Genomic DNA, 15,879 nt, shown 5'->3' on the forward strand with positions numbered 1-15,879 from the left:
CCCCCGCAGACAACAAGAGGGTTTGAAGAACTGGATTTCATCCAGGCAGAGGGTCACTAACATGATCACTGTGCTGCAGCTTTCTTCACACGAGAGGCTAGGGAATTGTCTGCAGCTCTCTAACCACAGCTTGTAGAGAACACAGAGCCAGGCTTTTCTCAGACACGCACAGAAAAAGACAGCAGGCAACAAACACAAGTTGCAGCAAATAAAGTTTCAAGTAGATGTAAAGAAGACATGCTTCACTATAAGAGACCAGAAAGTCTGTGGAATTTCCAGCCTTGCAGATACTCAACACCTGACTAGAAAAGCCCCAAACAACCTGGTCTTAAGTTTAGTGAGCAGTGAGTTGATTTAGATGACCTAGATGAGTTAGATTAGTTTCAGAACAAATTATCCTGTGTAGGGACACAAGTTTTCAGTCTCTTGCATGAATGAGGAGTCTGTGTGAGCACAGGTGATAAAGAAGCACCAGAACTCAGGTGCATTTCTGTTACTGTCCCTGTGTATTTATCTTTGCTTCTAACACAAAGCGTGCGTGCAGTTTTAATTTATGTGTTAGCTTTACCTCCAGGAACCCTCCTTTTTATCTCTACTTTGATTATCTACTTTTGCAAAAGTAACTATGTAACTAAAGCTTGCAACTGTTCTGTTAAGTTGGGTTGAACTTGGATAACAGAGTTACCAGGCAGAATGTAGTGCTTCAACTACCAGTGCAATTACTTAAGGCTCACTGTCTTAATCATATGAAGCAGGAAAATAAATTGAGTTGGCTAAACAAGTGTACACAGATGACTAAATTCTGGCCAAGATGTTTTTGCAAATGTTTTCATTAAATATTTGCATTTCTCATGTTCCATTTTACGTTATTCATGAATCACATAAAAATCCGCTATAACTTCTTTTGCAAAAGTCTAAGGCTCAGGAGATAATAGTGATCTGAACCACTGTTTGATCTCTTGAAAGGTATTTGCTGGATACAGTCCAGGAACAGCAAGAATTGAAATACACAGTGAAGTGCCTATACAGTACTAAGTTCTAGGTTTGTCAGGCAGACACAGATTTTTTTTTTTCTCATGTCTGTGAAATATTTCTTTCTTCCTTCACTTCATCTCCAGAAGAAACATTCAAATAAAGTTATATCACACTGCAAGCATTCTTTCAATAAACACAAACTGATTTTAGGTAAGGAAGAGATTAGTACCCACTGAGCTTACCCTTCAGATGGGAATCTGTTTCACCTCTCTACTAAAGTAACATGACCTTTCAGGAAAAAAGCAAAACTTGATTGCATAGCTAGCCAAGAAAGGTTAAAAATATTGCAAATACATTTTTTCCCTAGCTCCTATCACTTAAAATGCAGTGCAGTTTTGCTCTTTAATCCCATAATAATAAGCATAGCCTAGATGGGAGAGGGATGTCTGTTCATCAGGAGTCTTCCAAGAAAGATAATTTCTAGGAGACTCCTTAAACTGTACTTATTCATAAGTTCTGACTGTGTGCATTCCTGGTTAAATGCTAAAGAGAGAATTATTGTTTGTCTGTCATCCTTACCCCAGCTGGGTTGATTTCAATGCATTTGCAGAAAACTCCAGTTCTGAGCTTGTTTGCCTGCAAAGCCATGGCTGTTCCAGCTTGATAGAAACTCTTGAGGATACAGTACAGACTAACAAAAATAGCTTTTCTGCAGGCAGAGTTAGGATACAAAGCTTGAGCAGTCATAGAAAGTTACTTCTAAAATCTGTTTTCCCTATTGTCTTTTCAGGTGAGCAGCTTCTTGCATCACTTCTGTGAGCCTCATATTTCTTTTCATTCTTTGACAATTGTTACAGTGGATTGATACTAATTCTTTTCCACTAAGATAATAAAAACTGAATGTAATACAGAATAATGCGTAATATGAGTAACTGCACCCCTTCATGTGATGTATTATATTAAAGATCCTATAAAGAGCTTGAATTAAGTGATCAGCCCTTGTGCTTGTCTGCTTGCTCACATACAGCATGGCTAAGTAGGTCTTTCTTCTCTCCAGTCTTGAGACTCAAGGCTCAAGCTCTAATTCTTTGCTGGGAGTAGAGGCAGGGTGTTATTTATGCCTTTTCTTTAATCTCTCACAGATAATTTAACACATATCTCGTGACTTTCATCTCTGTTCAAGACAGCTCTATGTGTCCAAATAGCATAGACAATTCTTTCGTGACTACTGCTGATAAGGACAAAACTTTTTCCCCCACCCTATGGAAAGCAAGAGATCAATATCATAAACTTGAACCAGTTTTTAATCAATATGAAAGGAATGAAAGCCTCTGCTCCCAAAAAATTACAGAAATACACTTCAAACCTATTCCAAGAGGAATATATTGACCTTATCTGAATTATTCACAGAGTCACAGAATATGCTGAGTTGGAAGGGACAAGAATCATGGAGTCCAACCACTAACCCTGCCCAGGATCATCCCCAAGAGTCACACCATGGGCCTGAGAATATTATCCAAATGCTTCTTGAACTCTGTCAGGCTTGGGGAACCTGTTCCAGTTCCCAAACACCCTCTGGGTGAAGAACCTTTTTCTTGACATCCAACCTAAACCTCCCCTGATACCACTTCAGGCCATTCCCTCGGGTCCTGTCACTAGTCACCACAGAGAAGAGATCAGTGCCTGCCTCTCCTCTTCCCCTCATGAGGAAGTTGTAACTGCAATGAGGTCTCCCCTCAGTCTCCTCCAGGCTGAACTGACCAAGGGACCTCATCTGCTCCTGGTGCAGCTTCCCTCAAGGCCCTTCACCATCTTTGTTGCCCTTCTTTGGACACTCTAACAAGCTTAATATCTTTCTTACATATGGTGACCAAAGCTGCACATAATATCATATTTACTATCACTTACTTCTCTTTCTCACCAGCCAGAGAAAAACAGGGACTATATAGGCGATTTCTTTTTTTTACAACAGTTGTGGGTTTTTGGAGGGAGTGGGCAAGAAAGACTGTGAGGTCCCATTTGCTATATTTATTCCCTACTTTATTTATCATCTTGTAGGTTTAAATTTAGTGACTCATATTTGACATCTTTTCACGTACCAGAATTGTGTTTATCAGTGTAGAATTGTAGAATCACAGAATGATTTGGGTCAAAAGGAACCTTAAAGATCACCTAATTCCACCCCACACCATGGGCAGGAACAGCTTCCACTAGACCAGGTTGCTCAGGGCCCCATCCAACCTGGCCTTGAGCATGGATTGTTCCAAGCAAAACCTTTTAATCTCTTATCCTGAGGGAGTGTCTGCTGCTTTTGTTGAGAATGTCAGAAGGTTGTGGATTTGTTTGTAATGTATTAGGAAAGTGTGTTTACCTAGTTCTTCTCTATGGGCATGAAAAAATCTGTGCATTTATAGTGTTATTGTTTCTGTTGAGAATTTATTGCTGTCACAACTTACTGCTGTGTCTGTGTGTCTCACACTCCCGATTCACTCAATGACTTTTTCTAATTGATTCTATGTTCCAGTAGGAATCCCTTGCAGTGCCTTCTTTTTCAAGGAATACTGAATGATTAATAGTGAATGATTAGTGAATGATATTTAACATTAGTAGGTCAGATACAGGTTCAGTAGAAAGTCCTCTGTCTTTCTTTATTCTAAAACTTAATCAATGTGAATATGCTTTTCATAGAAAGGCAATTTCAAGTAAAAACATCTTACTGTGCACATGCAAAACTTAACCTCTCCTATTAGATATGTTGTGTAGCATTTTAAGACCCATATCCCCTTTTGCAAGTTCCTTACAAAAGTGTAGTACTGACAGAGCTTTCCCTTTTTTTTTTTGATAGCTTCATGTCAAGCCTGAGCTGGTAGATGAAACATAGATAAGTAAATATAGCAAAAAAAATACAGTGGTTCTCTTTCTAAGTAATCTTTCCAATTGGTAGGAGAAAAGAACAATCATGTACCTTTTTAAGACTTCTCTTCTGGGCAGTGGAGAGTGAAAATTAGCTTTCAGCATTTTCCAGAGGTTGTGCTGTTTTCATCATCAGAGCAACCTGGTCTAATCTGCTTTGAGCAGGAGGTTGTACTACAGATCCCTTGAGATCCCTTTCGCCCTGAATTATTCTGTGATTCTGCTATGTAAGTAGAATGTTTTCTAAACGTCTGAGTTTTACTCTGAAGATACACTTCAATGTTCCAAAGAAACTGAAGAATCAGAACTTCATCTCCTTTTTGTCAGAATTGTTCTAATAGTTTCAGAATAAAGTGTACTGTCTAAATGTAATCAAGAGCTTATGGATTAAAAGCTTTAAGAGAAATTCCTAAAATTTGTGGAATGAGAAGGGAACATTAACAAGGAAGTCCAGAAAAGATTAAGTTGTATCCTAGAGGGCGGATGGATATAACTGAATTTTGTTTCTTTAGCATATGAGTGGTTTCTAAGCCTGTCTCACCTCTGTGTGTCATAAAAATTAGGATGATGTCCTTCTGACATGTTCTGCAGTTTACCTGAACCTGTTAGATTTTACTTTCCAGATCCCTGAACATTCTTCAAGCAAAAAGTTCTGCATGGTCCTCGTGAGAAAGAGCCATTTACACAGGAATGTCATTGCCCTCTCAGTTACTCTGGTTTACTTATTGTACAGTTGAGTTGGATGTTTTACCAGGTGTCATCTTAGTTTGGCCACTGCAGAGATTCCTTTTGGAAATAGGCCACTGATGGTTAATGAAGATTGTTGAGCTTTCCACCTGACCTTCTACTGCAAGGCAGAACCTCTAACTTGTGATTCCGTAACAACACCTGTTAATATCGTTCTCATGATTCTCCACTCTGCTGGTTTTGTTGCAGTATATCCAAATTTAAGTTACTTTTCTGCACGTTCTTCTCTTTTTTAATATATTCTGTTGCTGCAGTGGCATTCTTTTCTTATCGGGTTGTTCACGAGCTCTGTACTTGTAGATTTTTTTTGAGACAAACTGGGTTCTGCCTCGGTGCTTTTTCTCTCTTCACAGTTTGATCCCTCCTGTGATTTCTCACAGATTCTCACTCTTCTTAAAAGTGAGCTAACCCAAGAAAACACATAGCTCTGGCATTAGAGTATCACAGCAGGAACTAAAGAAATATTATTACCAACAACAGGGGGTATTTTACTGGGAGATATTCTAAAATGCATCATTAGTTTAATTTCTACAACCACCACAAGAAAAAATGTGGTTCTTTCCCAATCCATCAATAAAAAAAACAGTTATAATTGCCAGACTAACAGCAAAGTTTACCAAAATACTCTTTGCCTATCTTAATTACAAAAATGCATGTATCTGAACCCAGGTTACATGGATATTGAGGTTGCTGATAGAAAATTACTATCCATTATCACAGCACTGTATTTGTTCAAAAAAATAAATGTTAATTGATTGTTGTTTAAACTTCTGTGTTCATAGAAAATTCCATTGTGTAATTTATTTGCAGGTTTTTAATGCAAAAACAGCAGAGCTCTTGAGTCATCATCAAGTGGAAATAAGTCAAAAATTCCCTAAAGAAGGGTATGAATTTCTTTTGTTTTCTATTTGTGTAGAGCTTATATATTTTTATCGAGTGATCAAAACTCAAGTTGATTAATAATTATTAAGAGCATAATATCTACCAAAAAAGACACCGTTGTAGGAAAAATGGCATAAAAGAACTCACACTGGGTGTTCAGTATATGCCCTGAGTTACAAATCATTAAAAAATACTTAATGTACTCATTACCATGTTTAATGTCTAAATTTCAAAGTTTAAAACTAAAATTTATATGAGACTTAGCATCTAATTTAAGGTGGTAAAGCTGTTCATTTTTACAGTTTAATCATAGTCTTCAGTTCAATACATAAAAATATCTTAGTTTGTTCTCTGGGTGGGGTTTTTTTTTGTTTATTTGTTCCTAACTTACCTACCATTTGCTGCCAATGCCCCCCGTATGGAATAAAACAAAACAAAATTCTTTGTTTTCTGCAGGTGCTTTTTTGTGAAAATACGTCTTACAGTTTAAAAAGGGTTTGAAATTTCTTATACTTTTCCTAGATACCTAAAACATTTTTTGTAGTTATAATTGTATCGAAATGTTCAGCTTATTTTTCAAGAGTAGAATTTCTTTTTTTTATGTAAGTTTTTGCTAACTGGTGTCTACTGTTTGTTAAAGATGGGTGGAACAAGATCCAAAGGAAATATTAAACTCTGTCTATGAATGTGTGGAGAAGACCTGTGAAAAACTGAAACAACTGAACATAAACATCTCTAACATAAAAGGTACTTAGGGGTAACTGAGGACTTTACCATACTCATGGTTGAACAATTCAGATTCTCTAATTTTTAAGTTAATAAATAGAAAGGTGGCAGCATGTGCAGCCTCAAATAAAATGTTACATTGGAGTTTAAAAAAGATTTTTTTGAGGAATAAGAAGAAAATAAATCTCTTGTGTATATTGGCAATACAGAATCTGCAAAGTAGACTTAACCTAACCTTGTGAAACCACAGACAAGTGATAAATGAAGAAATTCTGAAATTTAATTTAGCACTAATTAGGGAAAGCTAGTTTTGTCAGTGTTGTCAGTGTTGCTAGTGCTGTCAGTGTTGTTGCTGTCTCAGTTTGTGACCAAAAAAAGAGAGAGATTTAGAGCATATAGGTTAAGCAGCAAAAGTTGAAAGATGAGTTTTTAGAAGAAACATTTCTAGATTATAACATTAAAAAGTTGTAAGCTTTTTATTTCCCATTTACTTTCCTCTTCTCCTTACCTGTCCCTCCCTCCTCTCCACCTCTCCTTTCCCTCCCTCACCCCCCCAAAAGAGGAAAACAAACCTTCTGAGAAGGATACTTCTTTCTATTTTGTCCTGAAGCCATTGGAGTCACCAATCAAAGAGAAACAACAGTGGTTTGGGACAAGACAACTGGAGAACCTCTGTATAATGCTATTGGTAACTACTATCCTTTCTGAATATGTAATATCATAATACAAGCATGTTGTGGAAAAAATACTTTCCCAGTTTCCTGTGCAGATCTCATGGCCTAGTCTACTAATTTCTTTGGTTTTTTGGAGATCTGTGCCCTAAGATCTGTGTTTGTATACATACCAGTGCATTTAAAAAAACCCTATTCCATAAAAATTCTAACTTAATAAATATCTTTATGGGTTTTCAAAACCCCAGTGTTCCTGAGGGGCTCTTTGGTTCCTTGCATGTAATGAAGTTCTGACTTGTGCCCAGTCACTTCCTTTGAAATTTTCAGAATGCTATTGATTTAACTTTAAAGGAAAATCATGGTAAGTGGGTTTAAAGAGTACTATTGATCAGATTTTGCCAGCTGAAAAATAGTAATTGTCTAGAACTGCTGTTTTAGGCCATGTCAAGTGCCAGATAGAGTTTAAAGTGGTATCACTGAAAAAACAGAACTCTTCTATATTCAAATATGTATAGTTAACAACTTTATCTTAAGACTAGCAATACCTTAATAACTGACGTGGTCCTTTAGTTCAAAGTTTATATAGGAATAGTAAATAATCAACCTGCTATTTGTTTTTTAACCTCTTAGTTTAATCACAGTCATCTGTTGCAAAGTAGTGTTAGTCATTTGCTTATACTCTGATCAAGTATATGTCCTATCATGTGGAAAATTCTGTTTGATTTCTCAAATCGTTTGTTATTCTGAATCAAAGGAGTTTACCTAACCATTTTTAATTTTTGCAACAGTGCATTTAATATACATTGGCAATACAATATTCTTTAAACTACATGAAAAGATAAAAATAGACAGGAATTTACTGGCAAGAGCTGTAATTCTGTAGAAGCAGCCTGTACATGTCACTTTTTGTGTATTAAATACGTTGATCGATTAATTTTATTCATGTTTTTAGTGTGGCTTGACCTGAGAACCCAGTCAACAGTTGACCGTCTTCTTAAAAGAATTCCAGGAAAAAACAAATCCTTTTCTAAGGTAAGATATTGCAGAACGTTTAGCTGCTACAATATATGATGTTTTGGATATATAGATTTAAAATTCCCCACAACAAAGTAAGTCAGTTGTAGTTTCTAGTCCCTTCTTAGCTTGCCAAAGTAATAAAAAATGTGGATAATACACTGATCTCAGACTAGAAAATGTTTCAGTTCCTCAAAATAAGTAATTAACACTCCTTACACATCTTACTAGAGAAGTTAAAGGAGTAATAGTGAAACTTAATCATGTGCTATCTAGCCAATGATAAGTAAACATCACACACAAAAATTAAGATCATGTATAAAAAAACTGTTTGGGAAATAATTTATTGATGTGAAATTAATTATCCATTCTCATCTTATGCATTAATATTGAAATTAATTGCAGCCAATCTGATAACTAGGAAGATAGTTTGCAAAGAGGAAATTTATTTTTATATATATGAGTATATATATAACAATTTGCAAAAAATGCTTAAAAAGGTGTCACAACTCTTTGATTAATATTGTCATTGAATGATTGTATAAATATTATATATTTTTTATATTCTAAGTTTCTTGTAGGCAGGAAATGGATGTCAAAAAGCGTATAAATTTTCTTCATTTTGAAGTTCTAGTGGAATACAAATTTCATCTTTCCCATGTCGTGCTGCTCATTTTTGTTGTTGTGACTTGTTGTCAAGTCATATGGAGATGTCTTAGATAAGACAGGACTTCTGCAAACAACTTTTTCCACGTAAATGATCTTTGAACTGCATTTAGATCAGCTTTGATCTTTGTCCATTAATGCACTGGTTATTTGGTTTTGTTGTTCTCAGAACTTGTGTGTTGTATCTTATCTAAATAACAGTTTGTGTAATTTCTCTTGAGTTTTCTATCTTTGCTTTTTCACCTATTATCACCATTTTTAAACATAACTACAGTATTTATGGAAAAGATACTTTCATGGCATTAAAATGATTTTTTTTTTTAACTTTACAGTTTAAGACTGGCCTTCCACTTAGCACTTATTTTAGTGCAGTGAAACTTCGATGGCTTTTGGATAATGTGGAAGAGATTAGGAAAGCAGTTGATGATGGAAGAGCTATGTTTGGGACTATTGATTCATGGCTTATATGGGTATGTATTTGTGAGTTTATTATCACTCTTTGTAAAACTAAGTTCTATATCATACAAATTCCAGTGCAAAGTATTGTGATACAGTACTGTGACAAAGTACAGTGGTACACTGGGATCACACTATGATGTTAATTCAACCCACTGAAGAAATTCCATTAAAGTTCTTTGCAAGGTGAACTTTTACTGTCCCTGTACCACAATATTTTTTATAGATGCTTATATGTAGTTTACCATTATAGGTTGCTGTAAAATTTTAATCACGTTTTCAGAAGAATCTTGGGCTCTAGGAAGTTGTATCAGGTCTGCCTCTTCAGTTGTTGCAGAAATATCAGAGTTTCCAGTCCCAAGCTAAAAGCTTTGTGACTTAGAAAATTTTTTGTAGTTTGTTCAAGGAAGCCTATATCTTTCCTTGACAAATAGTGTTATTTTTTTTTCAGAGTTTGACAGGTGGAAAGAATGGAGGCATTCACTGTACAGATGTAACCAATGCCAGTAGAACGATGTTGTTCAACATTCATTCCTTGGACTGGGATCCTGACCTCTGCCAGTAAGCTCATTTTTTCAGTAATACTGTTATTTAGATAGTTTCTAACTCATTTAATAATAAGAATCTCTTATGTAGACTAAGATCAGCAGTTACTTTTGTATTTACTGTTGACATTAGTGACTAAGATTCATTGTTCTCCAGATGTCCATTTTACAATGGTCTGGATTAACTAAAAGTAGCAGAATCTTTCTGCAGGTGGAGGACTGGTTCATGTAAACGATGGCATTTAATAGTTTATTACTTAATCAAATTTGTGAGGCAGTTACAGTGATAATGTCTCTATTTTAAATTTATCTTTATTACCAACAGTACTATAAAGATATTGTTGGAAGGGAAATGACTTCCCACATGAAAGAGTTGCATATGTCTTCAAAATATGGAAATATATGCTGGTTCACTCCACAAATCAATGTCATGTACCCTAACAAGTGGAAAAACACATAACTATGGATTAAACCCTAGAAATCAAGGTTCCTTTCATGGGTTTGGGGTTTTTTTATTTCTAGCTTAAACTTATTTAAGAAAACAAAAGCAAGATGCTTTCGGATTTAGCACTGACCATATATATACATTATTTTGTATTGTGTTCAGGTTCTTTGAAATTCCTGAGGAAATACTTCCAAAAGTACGAAGCTCCTCTGAGATATATGGCCTGATGGTATGTTTTCTAGTATTTGTGTAAAGTTAATCTTGTAAAAATATAACTGTATCAATATGGATTTGATAGAATTTCTATAGATTAAGACTAATGTTCTTTTCTAGACCCCCTATTGTTTGATTTCTGATTAGTATGTTGTTATCTACTGTTGTATAATATTATATGAAGTTGAAAATCTGTTTACTTTGATGCAGCACCAACTCTTCTGATACAGTGGCATCTAATTTATTAGATTCAAAACTGGATAAACTGTACATTTGATTTTGCATTCTTTTTCCTGGTAGATTGTACTATTTTTAATTAGGAACATAGAGGCATTTTGTAATTAAGATAAGTTATGGGATTTTTATTTCAAATATAACTCTAACTTCCCTGAAATGTAAATATTTTTGCTAATGTGTTAATAGAAGTGTTATTAGAAGTCATTGCTGACTTATTTATGTGAAAGTCGGATGGGAATAAATTGTATTAAGCTGAATGAGTGAGGTAAATGGAAAAAGATACTACCTGACCACTACAACAGAATTGCTCGTCACTTTAAATGTGAACTTCTGTTTCTCTTCCCCTTTCCTTCCATTTTTTTTTCTTTTTCTTCCTTTTGCTGGCTGTAGAAAATCTGTCCTAGCCTGGTGAGTAGAGGCTTCCATTAGGCTGACCACCTATATCTCACCCATTCTGCTCAGATGCTGTGCATTTCCATTGGTTTAAGGATTAGTGAAAGTGCACATTCTAGACCAATAAATTTGCCATGTATTTCCAAATCTGAGATATTACAATTAAAGTTCATGCCAAAATTATTTCTAAAATGTGATCTCAATGTAAGTGTTTGTCTTAATTTGCAGACTGTTGAATATTTCTTTTCATAGTGAAATAAAAAATAGAGCTACTGGCTAATAGATGGTGGCTATATCATTTTATAAATGAGAAAATAAGGCCATTCTGTCTAAAAATATTAATTCTATTATAGTTAAACATCAGATTCATGTAGAGTTTTTTAGTGAATTTATAAATGCAGTTACCATAAATCCATTTAGTTAAAATGAGAATTAAAGAAAAAGATATTCAGTTTGGAAATACACTTGCATGGCTTTACTGAAAATGCATTTTTATTGTCGCATAAAGAAACAATTTAAAGAAAGAAGTTAAAATTGTCAGGGAATAGTTAAATAATTAAATAAAATTCTCAGGATCCCCTTACTAAGTTTGCAGATGACACTGAGTTGAGTGGAAGTGTTGATCTACTGGAGGGTAGGAAGGCTGTGCAGAGGGATCTAAACGGGCTGGATTGATGGGCCAAGGCCAATTGTGTGAGGTTCAACAAGGCCAAGTGCTGTATCCTGCACTTGGGTCACAACAACCCCAGGCAGCACTACAGGCTGGGGGAAGAGTGGCTGGAAAGCTGCCCGGAGGAAAAAGGACCTGAGGGTGCTGTTTGACAGCGACTGAACATGAGCCAGCATGTGCCAGGGTGGATAATGAGGCCAATGGCATCATGGCTTGTGTCGGCAATAGTGTGGCCAGCAACACCAAGGAAGAGATCATCCCCCTGTACTCAGCTCTGGTGAGGCTGCACCTCAAATCCCACAATCAGTTTTGGGCTCCTGCTGCAAGAAAGACATTTGAGATGCTGGAGCTTGTCCAGAGAAAGGCAATGGAGCTGGTGAAGGGTCTGGAACAAAAGTGCTATGAGGAGCAGCTGAGGGAGCTGGGGATGTTCAGTCTGGAGAAAAGCAGACTCAGGCGAGACATTACCGCTCTCTAAAACTACCTGAAAGGAGCTTGTGGTAAGGAAAGGGTCAGTCTCTTCTTTCAAGCAACAAGTGATAAGACAAGAGCCTTCACAGCAGTGGTTGTCAAGCATTGGAACAGGCTGCCCAGGGAGGTGGTGGAGTCACCACACCTGGCCTGGAGGTACTTAAAAGACGTGTTGATGTGGCCCTTAGGGACATGCTCTAGTGATGGAATTGTCAGAGCTGTGTTAACAGCTGGACTTGATGATCTTAGAGGTCTCTCCAACGTAAATGACTTAATGATTCTGTATCAGAAATGTAACTGAAAAACTCTGTGGTAGTATTTGGAAGAAAGTCTGTATGAGGCTCAAAATGCTGTGTTGTAAAATCATCTCTCTTCACTTAGAGTGTCACCACAGTCACGATTTTTTCTAGTCACTTTACCATTTTGCACTTTTGCATTTTACACTTGGCATTTACTGCATAGATTACACTGAACCTAATTTTCTGTATAGTATGGTAAGACCTTTTGAGGTGACATAAAGTATATCTCTAAAATTCCCTGCTCTCTGTTTCTTAGTGTTGTAGACATGAGCTGCATTAAGCTGAATTTGAGTGTACACCTGAACCGAATGGTTGTTTTCCTTTGAGCATTAGAAATTTAGCTTCTTTTATTTTGCCTTCAATTATAGTCATGGAAAGCTAACTCACAGCTTTTTTTCTCTTTTCTCAAAACAGAAATCTGGAGCTTTGACAGGAGTACCAATTTCTGGGGTAAGTCCTACTTTTACTCAGATTCTAGCATGACAACCTGACACTGCATGAACAAAGCTTCACAGGACAAAAGCTTTAAGATGAGTGAGTTCTGCTATGAATTAAGCTGGGGGTTTTTACTTCAGGTTAAACATGAAGTAAAATTTGGAAGATGAATTATTGATTGGCTTGATTCATCATTATTAAGGCCTGGCTGTGGAAATACAGCTGACAGCTTTAATGTGTGTGTGTAGTGCTGTTGGAAACTTAGGATCTCTAAGTAAAGGAGTAACATTACAAAATAGAAGCAAGCTCTGCTTCATATGTATAAAAGAAGTTCTGTATATATGTAGTCCAGAAATGCTTGACAGATTCTCAGCCTTTTAATATACAACATATATAATGATAGTAAATTTTATTTTATTTTATTTCTTTAAATTGTTCACCATAGGTAGCACAACACATTTCATTTTTAGTTCTTACAAAAGGAAGAGTAATAAAAACCACAGCTTATCTCAATACGTTTTTCCTCACTTTCAGTTACCACTTTCAGTTGTACAAATAGATTCAAGTTACAGTGAAATATATCTGTTCATGGTCCTTTTTCATGCACATAATTCATGTGCAGACATTTGCTAAAAGAAAATATCTCTCACTTTCAGTGCTTGGGTGACCAGTCTGCTGCTCTTGTTGGGCAGATGTGTTTTCAAGATGGGCAAGCAAAAAATACGTAAGTTATTATTAAAGTGAAACACTGCTCTGTTTTGAATTTAGTATTATGTTATTTTTCAAGCTCACTGCCAGATTCTTTTGTAGTTAGCAGATCTACTTTTTGACTGTACTGACTTACAAAGTAAACCATGAAGTTACATGGCTTGTGAGGTATGATTTGGAACACAACCACTGTGAGAAAAACATCCCTGTGTGATAGGAGGTTTTTCATTTTAAAATTTTCCAAAAGAGAGATTAAAACAGTTGCAGGTATCATTTAAATTGTGACCTCAAGTTAAATGAATAGAGGCCTGTGAGTTAAATTGCATAAACCTGAACGGCACAGCATTGCTAGATGGGAGACGTTCATTTCAGTTGCAGTACTTAGTTTTGCTTCCCTGTCTAGCCCAGCATGGAGAATATTGCATTTGTTTTTTTCCTATTTCTCAGCCTCTTCGTGTACCCTGTTTAAAATAACCGATCAGTTAAATCAGGCAACTGGTGTAATTAAACACTCATTTGAGGAAAAGCTCTCTGTTTAAATGACTTACGGTTCCATTTACAACCACATACTTTATTGAGCATGTAGGTACATGCACTTTCACAGGTATAATTACACGTTCATCTATACTTGTGGCTAATTGACCTCCACTTTTTATTTTATATGTATGCACAAATTAAATGGTTAGTGGCCTTGTGTTTTAGTAAAAAAACATAGTTCTAAGTTATGTTATCACAAAGTATTTTTATAATAAATGTTTTTGTAACACAAGAGACCTTTTGAAAAAAAAGTGAATAGCACTAAACTAAAAGGTAAATGTAAGAATTTTTAACTTATTTCTGTTATTGCTTTACTCTTTTTCACTCCACGTATAACTGAAGACTATCTCAGTAGTGTTTTAAGCTATTAATTTTCAGGGGTTTAGAAAGGTAGGGAACTCATAATTTCTCAGAATAAATTAGAGTGGATTGCAGTATTTTATACTCCTTTTATTAAACTGTGTCCATTTGCATGTGTCTATATGCACACAGATATGTGATGTGGTCTTCAAATAAGAAACATACCATTTTTAAAAGTTTTTGAATAGAATATATTTAAAGAAAACCCTTTTCTTTATGACGGGGCAATGTTTCTTAAAATTTCCTCTTTAATATTGTGAAATATTTATTTTATAAAGTAGCTTTCATAATCAGCTTAAATTGAAGTAGGTAAACACTGCCCTAAAGAGGAATTCACATTTAGTTTTCATAGCCGTATCTGCTCCCTGATGAAGTATTATACAAGAAATAGCCAGAAAGAGAGGAACATGACAAGATTTTTCAGCTTCAGGCTGCATTTAAATCAACCTTTTTGAGGATGGTTTTATCATAAGTTAATGCTAAAATAACCTTCAAGGGTCAAAATGTGGTGTCTTGATTCTCCACAGGGGACTCATGGATTGATGAGTTACAGTAACAGGTTATCCTTTAAACATTTTGTTCTAACTTTACTTTGCTTTCATGCTAGGTACGGAACAGGCTGTTTCTTACTGTGCAATACAGGTCAGAAGGTCAGTTGCATTTTTTTAGTTGTTCCATTTTAATTTTTTACAATCTTTATTTAAGTTCTCAAATACAACTCTATGTTAGCCTTTCTTAGACTTACTAACAACAATTATGTTGCCAGACATAAGGAAAAGCACAGACTGAAATCTGAAAGAAAAGAAAGTAATAGTTTGTTGAAGGTGTTACAGAAAGACTCCATTTCCTAGCTCCTTAAGTGTCCAAACAGAACTTTTCATGGAAAGTTTCTTACTCTTTTCTTGTACATGTTTCTTAACATCACATAGGGAGGTTTAAGTGTTGTGTTACTTAATCACAGGCCTGCTTTTTTCTCTTGGCTATTTTATTTCTTCTCTTTATTTTTCTCTCATTATTTCTTTGTAGTTGGAATTGAATAAATAACTCAAAGCTTTGGCTTCCTTCTCATTTCCATCTCCCTCCAAAGACCCCCAATTCTTTGCTATAAGGAGGTTGGAAAGATGTGTGGCAGCTTGTGGAAAGGAGAATTAGCACCAGCAATCTGAGGGTTCTGTGACAGGTGTTTATTTAGAGTGACTGATAATGTACTTTGTTTAAACTTCCCATATTTCATTTTAAGGTTTGGTTCCTTGTTTATTACAATTTGAATGTTTTAATTTAAATATTTCCTGCCTCTGTTCATGCTTTACCTTTTCTTTTCCATTTCCTCATTTAGTCTGTGTTTTCTGAGCATGGTCTTCTAACCACAATAGCTTACAAACTGGGCAGAGACAAACCTGTTTGTTATGCACTAGAGGTAAGTTCAGTAGTTTCTTCCTTTTTGTAGTGATACATGTTCTTGTTTACTTCTGTTATCTGGTATTTTTATGTTATCTTGAGCTGTGCAGAAATGAAA

General features: G+C 35.6%; 1 protein-coding gene across 2 annotated transcripts in view; it reads left to right on the forward strand.

The window, feature by feature from the left end:
* The window catches only part of GK (glycerol kinase), a 35,224-nt gene that overhangs the window by 2,646 nt on the left and 16,699 nt on the right, over positions 1–15,879 (forward strand). For both annotated transcript variants that reach the window (XM_050333317.1, XM_050333318.1), the window contains exons 2-12: positions 5,446–5,519; positions 6,158–6,264; positions 6,854–6,931; positions 7,867–7,946; positions 8,927–9,064; positions 9,502–9,611; positions 10,203–10,269; positions 12,738–12,773; positions 13,415–13,482; positions 14,971–15,013; positions 15,700–15,780. In XM_050333317.1, the coding sequence (XP_050189274.1) occupies positions 5,446–5,519; positions 6,158–6,264; positions 6,854–6,931; positions 7,867–7,946; positions 8,927–9,064; positions 9,502–9,611; positions 10,203–10,269; positions 12,738–12,773; positions 13,415–13,482; positions 14,971–15,013; positions 15,700–15,780 (882 nt within the window). The remainder of the gene's footprint in view (positions 1–5,445; positions 5,520–6,157; positions 6,265–6,853; positions 6,932–7,866; positions 7,947–8,926; positions 9,065–9,501; positions 9,612–10,202; positions 10,270–12,737; positions 12,774–13,414; positions 13,483–14,970; positions 15,014–15,699; positions 15,781–15,879) is intronic.

Source organism: Myiozetetes cayanensis, unplaced genomic scaffold, assembly GCF_022539395.1.
Source record: "Myiozetetes cayanensis isolate MyiCay16 unplaced genomic scaffold, myiCay2020 scf5-8, whole genome shotgun sequence".
Lineage (NCBI taxonomy): Eukaryota > Metazoa > Chordata > Aves > Passeriformes > Tyrannidae > Myiozetetes > Myiozetetes cayanensis.